The 13,737-nt window shown below is 44.0% G+C and overlaps 1 protein-coding gene across 4 annotated transcripts in view; it reads left to right on the forward strand.

Moving 5' to 3' along the window:
• Positions 1 to 13,356, forward strand: part of LOC112245649 (SEC14-like protein 1) — a 64,772-nt gene extending 51,416 nt beyond the window's left edge. For 3 of the 4 annotated variants that reach the window (XM_042302581.1, XM_042302589.1, XM_042302586.1), the window contains 14 exons: positions 1 to 28; positions 770 to 901; positions 2,222 to 2,350; positions 2,951 to 3,260; positions 3,419 to 3,528; positions 3,686 to 3,920; positions 5,744 to 5,832; positions 5,929 to 5,999; positions 6,675 to 6,846; positions 7,007 to 7,141; positions 7,308 to 7,442; positions 8,112 to 8,369; positions 8,689 to 8,867; positions 10,405 to 13,356. The exon at positions 1 to 28 is cut by the window's left edge and continues 122 nt beyond it. In XM_042302581.1, coding sequence (XP_042158515.1) covers positions 1 to 28; positions 770 to 901; positions 2,222 to 2,350; positions 2,951 to 3,260; positions 3,419 to 3,528; positions 3,686 to 3,920; positions 5,744 to 5,832; positions 5,929 to 5,999; positions 6,675 to 6,846; positions 7,007 to 7,141; positions 7,308 to 7,442; positions 8,112 to 8,369; positions 8,689 to 8,867; positions 10,405 to 10,510 — 2,089 coding nt within the window. In that variant the 3' untranslated portion in view covers positions 10,511 to 13,356. The remainder of the gene's footprint in view (positions 29 to 769; positions 902 to 2,221; positions 2,351 to 2,950; positions 3,261 to 3,418; positions 3,529 to 3,685; positions 3,921 to 5,743; positions 5,833 to 5,928; positions 6,000 to 6,674; positions 6,847 to 7,006; positions 7,142 to 7,307; positions 7,443 to 8,111; positions 8,370 to 8,688; positions 8,868 to 10,404) is intronic. The other variant, XM_042302591.1, reaches the window with a different exon arrangement.
• The last annotated feature ends 381 nt before the right edge of the window (positions 13,357 to 13,737 follow it).

Genomic DNA, 13,737 nt, shown 5'->3' on the forward strand with positions numbered 1-13,737 from the left:
CGTGGACGCCCCTCGTCTCCTCAAACGGGTACGGCTAACCTGTCGCTAACCTGTCGCTAACTTCTCTCTTGAGTCTTGTCAGTCAATCAATCAAATGTATTTTTATCAACCATTGTCAGTCAATGTGAGTCAATCAACCAATCCAATGTGTTTATAAAGCCCTTTTTGCATGTCAGGGGTTGTCAAAGTGCTTTACAGTAACACAGTCTAGACCCCAAAGGCCAAGCAGAAAGCCATATGAGTGTTTGAGTATTGTTTTTAAAGTTTCCGCTCAATGTTTCCAGACTTCTGTGAAATATGACCTATAATTACTTCAAATATGAGTGAAATAGTTTTCCTTCCAGAAATGTTAATTTAGTATGTTATAAAGTATCTTTTCTGTGTTGGAATGGTGTTGGCTTACCCCAAACAAAGAGTGGTGTTGATGTATACCGGTCATGAAAAATAGTGATGTGAGTAGATCGCTGATTGGCCAGCTCATCCTCCTCGAGAAGATGATCTCTTCTATGAGGAAATAGCTTGCATTTTTTAACGGTTTATTTGAGATACAAGTTTGAGGTGTTTTTCTCCAATTTATGCTTTGGCCACAAGTACGAGAATTGGACGAGTCGGCAACATTATTTGGATACGAGTTAACAGAATATTCATTTTAAGTGAGATTTTCAAGGCGCAAATCAGGCATCGGCCATTTTGTAATCAGTGTATCCGTTTTTCCTTTTTGACCATTTAGTTTGCTGCAACTGGTTTCATGAGTGTTCTTTGTGTGCAGATTGCGGGGGTGGACTATGTGTACTTCAGCCAGGAGAACACTCTGAACAAGAGAGAGAGGACGCTCCACATCGAGTCCCACAACGAGACCTTTTCCAACAGAGTCATCATCCACGAACTCTGCAGCTACTCGGTGTGTTACACACACACACACATTTTAAAATGTACCTTTGGTTAGTATGGTTACATAAGCTACCTGTCCATTCGCTAACACACATTCAAGCCTTGGCTTTATTTTGTCAAACGCATGCACTCAATCACACACTCGCACTCAATCACACACTCGCACTCAATCACACACTCGCACTCAATCACACACTCGCACTCAATCACACACTCGCACTCAATCACACACTCACAAAGCCCTGTTAAACCACTTTGAAGCCAGCTGTCGGCAGCACACCTGTGCATTCACAATGTCTCTTCAAATGGACGGATCAAGTTGTGTTCCAACCAGCTCCTGATATGTAGCTACACACACGCCACTTCAGTCTTAGTTTTATATCACCTTACCTCACACGACACTGACACGCACACAGCCCTGTAAAAGCAAGTTGTCGACGGCACACTTCCCTCCAATGCAATCACAATGCAGAGAAAGCTGTGTTCCAACCAGCCTCTCATGTGCTGCTTCCTTCCCACTGAATAATTCAGACCTCCCATTGTTCCCTGCAGCACTCCGCCTCAACGCACTCGCACACTGTTCTGGAGTCAGTTCTTTCACACCGCCCAGGCCTACTGCGGTGTGTTGCGGCACTCCCTCCTCTGACCTCAGTGCTACTCTCACCAGACTCCCGTGGTGAATGAATGCGCTCTGAGTTAATGAGGTCAAGCACATTGCGTTAGGCCCGCTAGCCTCGTTAGATGCTATTTTAGGTCCGTTATGCAGCTTTCCTTATGGAAGAACATTACAGTTAGCTAGCGGAAGCTAACAGGGCTAGGTAGCTCCATTAGACTGAGTTAAAGTTGGCTAAAGCTGACATATTTTGGTAGCCAGAGATAACATGTATCCAACGCCGGAGCTAGCCGAAGAGCTACATAGTAAAATAAGCTCTTTCAGAAGTTGTGTGTCACGGAGGGATCACTGTATGACTTGCCTCGGTTTGCCTAGCGGTGTCTGACATTCAACACTCTCACTCCCAGTCCTATCTAACACACTCCACTCGCTGACATTCGACAAAATCTATTTTGAATCAATCTCGGGCTGTGTCTGAATGTGCTGTCTGTGCTTGATACCGTCACAAAATTCCCTCCTATCAATATTTGTTGGCATATAACGACACAACTTGTCAGTATTGGTATAATGCCAGTGGGCAATGTCATCGGTACGCACTCCCACACATAGCTGAGGATGTGTAGCTTGTAGTGTGCGTCAGTGCTCGGCACAGTCATATTGGTGTATGTGGTTGCCACGGTAACACTTGTATATTCTCTTTTGTGTGTGTGCGCGCAGGCCCACCCTGAGAATGAGGACTGGACGTGTTTCGAGCAGTCGGCCAGCCTGGACATCAAATCGTTCTTTGGCTTCGAGAGCACGGTGGAGAAGATGGCCATGAAGCAGTACGCCAGCAGTATCAAGAAGGTGTGTGTGTGTGTGTGTGTGTGATCCAGATCTGATCAGGGTCATATTCATTAGAGACTTACAGTAAGAAACAGACTGAAAGGTGGCAGGACTACCTGAACCTTGTCCAGTAAGAAATGTTGTTTTTTGTTTACCGTTGGTACGTTGCGCCCTAATGAATACAACCCAGATGTATCATATGTAGGGAATTCACCAGAGGTCAAACATTCCCCTCATGCAAAAAATTATTAATCCAACGAGGTTCCATTTCAACTCAATAAGTGAATTGAAATTCCAATTCAAAAATAACCTAATTGTATTGAGAATTTAATTCATCTCCTGCATTGAGTTAAATGAAAAGGATCCGGCCCAACCATGGAATGCAGTGTTGATACAGCAGACATACCATTGTGCCGTGAGTGGTGAGGTCTCCGGCTAAGTGGTTCTTATTATGTAATGTAAGCCACTTTGCTGAGCCAATGTAAACAAAGGTAAGCTACTATTCCCTATTTAGCCTCCTTCCATATTAATAACTATCTTCTTTTTTCTCACTCTGTCGTTCGTTCTCTACCCCCCCCCAATCTCTCTTGCTTTCCCTCCCTCCCCCTCCCTCATCTTCAGGGTAAGGAGATCATAGAGTTCTACCTAAACCAGCTAGAGGAAGAGGGGATAAGCCACGTGCCCCGCTGGACTCCCTCCCTGGATGCTCCCTCCTCCTCTGTTACCACCAAACCTGTCTGTGCCACCCCAAAGCTCCTCCACCTGGAGCTGCCTGTCACGCCCGCCGTCTCAATCCCCGTGTCCACTGATGCCAGTGACCATGAGATTGCCACTGCCACCAATAATGATGCCACCCAAAGTGATGCCACCAGCAACGATGCCGCTAGCCAACCTGACAACCAGACAGAGAACCAGACGGGCACACCTGATGGTTAGTACTAATGAATGATTGAGACACTGTTCAAAAGTCTCAATACACTAGGAAAATGGGAAACACTATTTTTAAGTGGCGTTTAGCGGCGTGATTGATTTTGAAGGAGATTGAATTGACTGACTTGAGAATTCGCTAAAGTTGTGTGTGTGTTGTAGACAAGTTGGATGCAGACTACATCAAGCGCTACTTGGGAGACCTGACGCCTCTGCAGGAGAGCTGTCTGATCAGACTACGACAGTGGCTGCAGGAGAGCCACAAGGGCAAGGTGAGACACGCATCCTTACAGCTGTCAATACACGCATACTAAAGCATATTCTATCTTTAAAATCATACTCTGCTACTTGAGACACAAATATAGAGGCATGTGTGACATGCTCACACGCGCATGCTCTTACCCTGCCCCCTCTGAACCCCCCTTGGAGACCCTTACCCTCACTCCCTCCTCTCCCTCCTCGCCACCTTTCCAGATCCCTAAGGATGAACACATCCTTCGTTTCCTGCGGGCCAGGGACTTTAACATGGAGAAGGCCAGGGAGATCCTGTGTCAGTCCTTAACATGGAGGAAACAGCACCAGGTGGACTATCTGTTAGAGACGTGGACCTCACCACAGGTCCTCAATGACTACTACACTGGAGGGTGGCACCACCATGATAAAGGTATGGAGTATGGAGACGGAGAGAGGTGCACAGGCATACACACACACACACACAATTTGTCGCTAATAATTGTCATGAAGTCTTGATTTGATGTAGAGGGATAGTCATATGATGTTCACAATATACAGTAGTCACTCAGAATTACTCACTCAGACACACACGGCACAAACACTGTTGTACTCGTATTATTTACTCTTATTATTGGTTAAAAAAAACTGTTGTTTGTGTCCGGTTTCTTTGTAAATAACTTCCCAAAACGTCACTTTGTATTTCACTGTGATAGAAAAAGAAGTCTAAGCCACAACTTCCTGTCTTACACCATATTGGTCCAATGAAGGAATACAACTTAGAATTGACATTGCAGTTCACCAGTCCCAATTTCAAATACATTGTTGTTACTTCATACTTGCCCTGGGTATTTGCATGCTCTGGTTTATTGCATGTCTTCACGGCAGTCCCAAGGCATTGCGCTCATCACACAATGAAATGTATAAGAGCCTTGTTTGAGGAGCAGTGCGAGAGCAGCTCCGTGCTTTTCTAAGCAGCAAACAACAACTCTAAATGCAATCGTGTGTAAACTGTTTTGATGGCCACGATTGGAAAAAGAGCTACCGTACTGTTTTTTTTTCTCAATCTCAACTTGTAATTAAAGCCCGCCTCGAATTCGCCTTTCAAGTGCATAAGCTAAAGTCAGAGGTAGGCAGGCTATCAGCGTGTCACCCACCACTTTGCAATGTGAGCGTGAGGCAGCATAATTGTTTGAAACCTGAACGTTTTTACTTTACTTCAAATAATGAGGCATGTCTTACCTTGCTTCGAAGTAGCATCCATCCATAGAAATGTGGAACTAATTATTTTATATTGACTTCCTCATACCATTTATCCAGCATGATTTTATAAAAACTTCCTCATACCATTTAACCAGTATGAATTTATAAAGACTTCCTCATACCATTTAACCAGTATGATTTTATAAAGACTTCCTCATACCATTTAACCAGTATGATTTTATAAAGACTTCCCAATCCCATTTAACCAGTAGGATTTTATAAAGACTTCCCCATCCCATTTAACCAGTAGGATTTTATAAAGACTTCCCCATCCCATTTAACCAGTACGATTTTATAAAGACTTCCCCATCCCATTTAACCAGTAGGGTTTTATAGAGACTTCCCCATCCTATTTAACCAGTAGGGTTTTATAGAGACTTCCCCATCCTATTTAACCAGTAGGGTTTTATAGAGACTTCCCCATCCTATTTAACCAGTAGGATTTTATAGAGACTTCCCCATCCTATTTAACCAGTAGGGTTTTATAGAGACTTCCCCATCCTATTTAACCAGCATTTCTCACCTGTTCTATTGGTTTTCATATCAACTGTATTTTGTTGTCCAGAAGCCAAAGACCCAACCCATCCTAGTTGTTGCTATTAGATTCCCCCTCTACGTTTCTAGCAGAGATTTGAATCACTGTCATATGGAGCCACTTGCATTTGGCACACTGTTTTAGAACTGGTTTCCCACAAATTGCATTTTGGTAAATGTTAGAAAAATATGCTTTATTAGCTGCTTCATTACAGGAGTTGAATGTTCAATAGTAGACTGTAATTAGCCTTTTGACTGGAAGACGATAGACTTGCTGTTGTTGCATGTTTCCCATAATGAAAAATGTCCATTCCTTGTATGCATGCATAATATTTTACTGTTTGGAATTGTATTTTTTGTTTGTTGACTGGTTAACGAGGGTTAGTTAGTCTGCAGCAAACTGGACCGAAATTTGCATCCCTAGACTATTCAAATATGCGTCTGTCTGTGTCCTTCCAGAGGGTCGTCCTCTCTATATCCTGCGTCTGGGACAGATGGACACCAAGGGGCTGGTCCGAGCCCTGGGGGAGGAGTCTCTACTCAGACACGTGAGGGGGCCTCTTTTGCTGTCAGTCACACATGTGATAACTAAAGTGTGTGTGAGCATAACTACATTAAGTGTGTGTGTGTTTTTAACCCTTCAGGTTCTATCCATAAACGAGGAGGGCCTAAGGCGCTGTGAGGAGAACACCAAAGTCTTCGGCCGACCAATCAGGTACACACCCGGTTGCTATTAGGTAGTAGCTCCACCACTCCCTCTGATAGGTCAAGTGGAGTTTAAGCCATATTGCATACACCTATCCAGGCTTCTCAGATCTACAGGACACGAGTTCTTGGGAGAAGGGGGACTAAACGGTAATGAGTCCTATGGTACCTCTGTTGCTAAGCTAATGTGTATCATGGGAATTGCCTTGGTGCAGTGGGGTTATTAACACAGAGTGCTGAGTGTTGGGGATGCTCTTTAAAGTTATCTCTAGGCAAGATGGAAAGAATGGAGGGTTCCTCTCTGAAGGGTGTGGGTGAGAGAGAGAGGGAAATTGATTAAGTGACAGAGAAATGGAGCGAGTGAGAGGAGAAGTGGAAAAGAGGGGAGAGAAGAAAGAAGGTGAGAAGGGGAGGGGGGGTGTTACCTGGCAGCTGTCAGGCTTATCAGATGGACGCGACTGTGGAGAGAAGCCATGCAGGAATCTCAAGTGTGCTCGGGTGGAATGCCATGGAGCTTCCCTCACGTAAGACAGGGAGCCAGAGCCCCTGATTGAGAGAGGGAGGAATCTGTCCGTTTTCCTTTTTTGACGTCATACGGTCGTATTTGGAAATGTAATGTGTATTGTACTTGCAATCTGTGTAGAGTACTTACAATCTCTCTCTGTCTCTCTGTGTGTGTGTGTAGTTGTTGGACGTGTCTGGTGGACCTCGAAGGGTTAAACATGCGCCACCTGTGGCGACCGGGGGTTAAGGCCCTTCTGAGAATCATTGAGGTGGTGGAGGCCAACTACCCAGAGACCCTGGGACGTCTGCTCATACTGAGGGCTCCTAGAGTCTTCCCTGTGCTCTGGACCCTGGTGAGACACTATGAAATACTATGGCTGGAGACTCCTAAACGACACCCTATTCCCCTATATAGTGCTCATAGGGCACTAGATAAGCTGCAGTTAGGCATGACGTGTTTAGGCGGGAGCAGTAGGGTGTTGACTCGTCCCACCGTCTCTGTCCTGTGTTCAGGTGAGCCCGTTCATCGACGAAAACACCCGTAAGAAGTTCCTGATCTACGCTGGAAATGACTACCAGGGCCCCGGCGGCCTGCTGGACTACATAGACAAGGAGGTCATCCCTGACTTCCTGGGAGGAGAGTGTATGGTGAGTCACTGTGTGTGGTGTCATCACCCAACATAGTCACGTTGTCGTGTGGTTGCCATGATAACGTTTGTATCCCTTTTTATAAATTATATTATGATTTGAATTTAAGATTGTAGCAGTTTTTGTTCTCCTATGGCCTAGTTCTTTGTGTGTCGTCTGTGTGCAGTGTGAAGTCCCAGAGGGAGGACTGGTGCCCAAGTCTCTGTACCGTACTGCAGAGGAGCTGGAGAACGAAGACATCAGCCTGTGGACAGAGACTATCTACCAGAGTGCCAGCGTCTTCAAGGGAGCGCCCCACGAGGTGAGCCCCCAACACAGTGCACCTCGACTGGGGCAGAGCAGAGACGACTCGAGGAGAGCGGGGCGACTGTGGCCTTAGCTGGAGCTTTGAAGTCATTTGTGGAGAAGGAGAAATAAGAAAGCGAGAGAAGGGCAGATAGGCGGGAGGAGAGAAAGAGAGAGATAGGGAAAGAGGTATGGGAAGAATGAGCGAAAGATGTGGATAGAGAGAGGAAAATAATTAACAAGCCAAACGTTGGTCTGCTGAAGTTACTTGACCAACACTGCCACCGACTGGAGAAATCCTGAAAGTGCATTCAAACTGATCTTCAGACATTAAGCCACTGTTCTGTCACACTGTTCTGTCACACTGTTCTGTCACACTGTTCTGTCACAAATTGAACATGAACGTTGCTTTGAGAGGAATCTGCACCCATTTGTTCTTTTGTTACAGGAAAGTAGATTATATAATCTATTATAAACGAAGCCATGTGGATACTACTCGGTAGAAATCTGCTGTCTTCTCTCCCTCGGTCATCTGTTCTCTAATTCTTTCTCAATCTCTCTTTTACTTCTACTCTTCTCATCTCTTTCTCCTGATTTTCTCATCCCTCCCTCTCTTTCTCCTTTTCTCTCCCCTCGTCTTCAACCCTCCTCTTTTTCTCTCCCTCCTCCCTGCTTTCCCTCCCAGGTGGTGATCGAGATCATCGACGCCTCCTCCGTGATCACCTGGGACTTTGACGTGTGTAAGGGCGACGTGGTCTTCCACCTCTACCACTCCAAGCGCGCCCCCCAAACCCCCCGCAAGGACCCCCTAGTGGGGCAACACAGCAGCATCACCACCCCCGGGGGGAACAACGTCCAGCTCATAGACAAGTCCTGGACCATAGGCCTGGACTACAGCATGGTGGAGTCACCACTCACCTGCAAGGAGGGGGAGAGCGTTCAGGTCAGCACTGGAACAGCAGACTAGATGTTCATAGTATTGAGAAAGACATGAGGCATGCAGGTGGCTCTTTGTCAGTGCCTGAGAGAATCTCTTGACTGAATGAATGAATTAAGATTGACTCATTAAAATATACAGGTTTGCATATTACACCAATGTTGAAACCAGTAGTTTAGTGTTAAGTGTGATTTTAAATGCCTTTCGATACTTAATAGATCTAATGTTAAGAACATTCAGATTGACAATGATTAAAACCTCATCAAACCTCAACCCCCCCTCCCCATCTCTCCCTCTCGCCATCCCTCTCCTCCCCCTCTCCCAGGGTTCCCACGTGACCAGGTGGCCCGGGTTCTACATCCTGCAGTGGAAGTTCCACACCATGCCGGGCAGCGCCTCCACCAACCTGCCCCGCGTGGACGACGTCCTCGCCTCCCTGCAGGTCTCCTCACACAAGTGCAAAGTCATGTACTACACAGAGGTCATTGGCTCCGAGGACTTCAGGTTAGTGTGTGTGTGTTATCAAATGGGTCATCAAAGTAACTTTAATTATTTTTTAAATCATACTGTATATTGTGTTATGATTGTATTGTATCATCACTTTTTTCCATTTTATATTTTTTGTATACAATATTGACATCAACATTGTATCCATTATGAAGTGCCAAGCGTAGGCTTCCCCTCCTAAAGAGAGAGATGTCCGTTTTACCCTCCACTCTCTTTTCAATGCGCTCCTATCCTCTTATCGCTCACCAACCCCTCTTCCACTCCTCCTTCTGTCCCTCCTCCTTCTGTCCCTCCTCCTTCTGTCCCTCCTCCTTCTGTCCCTCCTCCTTCTGTCCCTTCTCTTTCTGTCTCTTCCTGTGAAGAATGGCTTGCTTTGATGTTCAAAGTTTGTAAGTGGACTTGTGTTCCCTTAGCTTTGCATTGCGTTTGGTTGCTTATGAGAACTCCCATTTTAACAGTTAGTGACAACTCTAAGATGCTAGCATCTTGACCCTTCGCTTATGGTTTTATTTGAGCATTACCTCACCAGTAATGCTAGGCTTTCTCTGTGTGCGTCAGCTAGAGAAAGGCCACTCACTAAGCTAGCTAGTCTCACCGTTGCATGAATGACTAACAGACACATGCCTTTTTAGTTTGAATTGCCTTCCTCCTTTGCCACAAAGGGCTACCTGTATTTCAGGGTTCCCCAACTGGCTGCTCGCTGGTGTTTTTTTTGTTTGTTTTTTACATAAAAGACAGAAAAGTTATTTTTAATTTAGGAAATCTGTTCCCGAGTATTGCCATGCATAATAGCAGTACGTGATGTCATACAAATCTATGTACATTTAAAATGAAAAGGTTTTAATCGAAATATGATATCTGTTTGGGCTTCTTGTGGTCAATTTGCAGTCCTACAAATGATTTGTAATTATGTTCCAACCCCCTGACCATCTGCTCAAGACCAAATCAGCACACAGCTGAATGTAGCTGATGATCCCTGCTGTGTTTTTCTGCCTCTGCAAATTGGTTGATAAGGATAAGAAGTCTTTTCATTCGTGCCCCTCAAAACTATCACTGAAACATGAGAGGCCATGTTTTAGTCCCCGTGGGTTAGAAGGACAACCTATTTAGTGCAGTATGCTAAATGAATGTCACACAGAGTGGATTCACCTCCGTTTGGTTTGACTTGCTGCATGATCTACACTATTCAGCACTAGACTTGACAAAGCAGAAACTTGAGCTGGGCATCATTAATACCAGACCAGGGATCAAATACTATTTGAAATCGTTTCCTGTGACAAGATAACTTTTTTTTTTAGTTTATACTTCAGCTGTGCTTGATTGAGAATTCCTGCTGCAATATAACCAATAAACGAGTCCCACAAGTGCAAACCCCTCCCACTGGTCACTCCTAATGCAAACGCTCAAAGTAATTGAAAGATTTCAAATAGTACTTGCACCCAGGTCTGATTTTTAAGCCCATTTAGTATGTAGTTCTAAAACCTTAGTTAGGCCAACAATACGTTTAAATAAAATCTAACCTTTTTTCTCTCAGGGGCTCTATGACCAGTTTGGAGTCGAGTCACAGTGGTTTCTCCCAGCTCAGCCACGCTACCTCCTCCTCTAACCACTCCCAGTCCAGCTCCATGATCTCCAGGTAGAGGACTACATCTCCTGCCAAGGACTTACAATTCTCCCTCTGCTGAACTACAAGTCCCAGCTCCTCCAGCCTTCACAGTCCACACTTTCCGCCCTAACCACCTCAAACCTGTACTACTATTAGTCAGTCACAATGTGGAACTGAAGCATGCTTGCACAACAGAGGAGAAAGAAAATGTCGGCGGTTGAAAAACTGAAAACAAAGACTTGTGATTTAAAGGGCTCCTATTTTCTTGCAGCAGTCCATGTATATTTCTTCCCAGCTTTCTCCTGGCTGCTGAACAGAATGTTGGCAGAACGTTTTCTGCTTGCTGAGACTTTGGTAGGTGTGGGAAGTGTCGCACCCATGGAGCGCAATGCCAGTTCAAGCAATTGTCACACTTCTTTAAGGAGCTGTGGGACTGGATAAAAATGGGATGCGTCGATACATATGTGCATTAGAAGACTTCACACACGTGCACACTTCCAAGGTATTGGTGATACTGGATGCGCTGTTACATAAGAACATGGACACTTTTTATAGGTTGAAGAAACGGGATGCGCTGTTACCTGCAGACAACATGCTCAAACATAGGAAGACACACGCACTCACATACTGTATAGGCACAAACCATGAACACACCTGCAATGACATGCAGAGAAACACAGTATTTGCCATATCATCAGTGGGGTTGGTCTCTACCTGGTGAATTGTTTATATGTAAGGATTGGGGGTAAAGCCATAGCGAGGTATCGTTTAGAAGCAATAAGCAGAGTTCAAATATCAACTATTGAAATAATTACATTTCTATTTACCATGAAAATGTTATGTATGGAGGTTTTTCCTCATGGGTGCTATATGTGCAATGTATAGGTGACCTTCCAGTTCCCGGGTGACTAGATGGACAGACAGACATTTAATTTAGCTGAACTTTCATTTGGAGAAATAGCCAAAAGAAATTGCCAGAGCTTATTTTTGACATTTGAATTGACACATTTTGAATGTGTTTGCAAATTCATCTATACATCTACCAGTCTCTTTTGGGCTCAAGACACTTAACCAATGATTACATTTAAATTGAATTTCAATTACTGTGACTTGAATTTGAATGGATTCCACCCCAAAATGAGTGTTTCCCATCTGTCCCTGTCTGCAGGAATGAACCTGACCCGTAGCTAGGTGTGGTTGTGGTCATTGGTTTGAATGTGCTACTGATGGTCAGGTGAGCTTTTGCTAGCCAATGGAATGCCCCGAACTGTCAGGGTCACAGGTCTAGGTCAAACTGCTATTCTTTATAGAGGGGTAGATATAGAGGGGGAGGAAGTGAATGTTTTTTGTGGTGAAGCTTATCATTTGCTACTGCGCCATTCATGGAAATGTATTGATGCATACATGTACTTGGGCTAGTGCTGGTTGGATTGTTAGTTTTCATTGAAAGTGAAGTGGGTTGCTGCATGTTCATATTGGGATATGGTTGATTTTAGTTTAGGAGTTACCATAGTAACTACTCATGAGCCATTTGTTAGCACCATTTTAGCCTTTGTAACTAACCATGTGTATAAGAAATATATCTGCTTGGTTAGGGGACACCCCCTTTGCCTCGACTGAGCGAAGTGGAGGATGTTTCCATTGTAATGCAACGTACCCATGCAAATAATGTTCTGGACAGCCACCTTGTGCTTCTAAAGCACCAAAGACGACGACAAAAAACTGTTCCGTCTTATAGTTTCCATGTTTGTTTGTTTTTTGTCAAACTATTTTCGAGTGTTTTTAGGGGATATTTTGTGAGCTTCAAGCTCACAAAAGAAATATTGAACTTCTCTACAGATTACTGTCGGCTGTTTCAAAGGTTTGATAAGCTTTTGCCTTGCATTACAAGCTGAGGCTCTCAAGACAAGTCACCATGCTGCTGCTTGACGTTAAGAGGGCCAAAGACATGTTTGTTGATGGGGCGTTGGATCTCATTTAAAGGATTATCGGCCAATCAGGCGAGCAGCATGTCTGTTTTTAACAGCTTTTTGAGATGCTACTTTTTTAACGATGATAACGAAAACCCAAGGTCAAAGTGAACAGTCTAATGTACAGTGTGTGTCTAACTGGAATAGCATGAAATGCTTTGCTCACTGAGGAAAGGACCCGCTCAGAACGAGAGCTGTTCAGAACGAACTCATTAACTTATTGAATGAATGGAATAATGAGTAACTAAATGTCTGTAAGGGTGTCACCCATGTCAGGACTGAGGGTGTATAGTTGTACTTTTGTCTTCTGTACTCATTTTAACCTTGAAGCATGTCTAGAGAGACTAGCGTAGTTTCCTACTTTCCAGCTCTCTATCAAAGGAAACTCATAATGTCCACAATGTGTAGCATAATATCAACACAATGTGTAACGTGCTCAACGGTTCACCAAGCTTTAGAGAAAGGTTCCAGTCCTCTTTGAACACGACATGCGTGTGAGAGGAGACGATGTTAGTTTTTCCTTTAGCTGAGTTGGAACAGTGCTTTAGAAGTGTCTCACTGTTGTTTTAAACCAGAGACCGATGTCTTCAGATGAAAGGTAACTGACCTCAACATAATGTCATTGCTACTACTGAAATGTATCTGCTATGTAACCTGCTTTGCTCTACTTGTCAACCTTCACTTTTACTTAACTCATTTACATATGAGGGCTATTTCTGTCTTGTTTGTCACCAACCATATCCTGATTTCTCCATTTCTCTCATCTAGCCTCCCTCCCTGTAAGACAACGATAATGTTGCATATCTTTATTTCCCTTGAAATTCATAATTATGTTTAAAGAAAGAACTTCAAATTAATATAAAATGGCGCCTTTCCAATTTTTCAAACCATTAAACTTGAATTTTGAGAATTAAGTTGTCCTGTTTGTGTAACATATATCTTTGTACTTTTGATCCGGCTTCAACCTGCAATGCACGCAGCAATCTTATTTTAAACTCAATTTGACTGTCAATGTGGATGCATTTTGTTATCTGTATGTAGGTGACTTGAGCTATCTCAGGCAAAATGATAAGCAGAGAGAGTTGAACATTGAGTGGTTGAATAGGTGAACCAATGGATGGACGGGATTACATACAAGCTGGGGGTTTTAGACTGGAATGGAAGATGGTCTCTGAATTACAAGCAGATAGTATGCACTAAGGGACCGTTTGAAGCCTAAAATCTCATTTGAAAGTGCTTTCTTGGCAACATGAAAATAGTTAATTACTGTATGGGTATTGAGGAGCTGTCC

Source organism: Oncorhynchus tshawytscha, linkage group LG02 (genome assembly GCF_018296145.1).
Source record: "Oncorhynchus tshawytscha isolate Ot180627B linkage group LG02, Otsh_v2.0, whole genome shotgun sequence".
Classification (NCBI taxonomy): domain Eukaryota; kingdom Metazoa; phylum Chordata; class Actinopteri; order Salmoniformes; family Salmonidae; genus Oncorhynchus; species Oncorhynchus tshawytscha.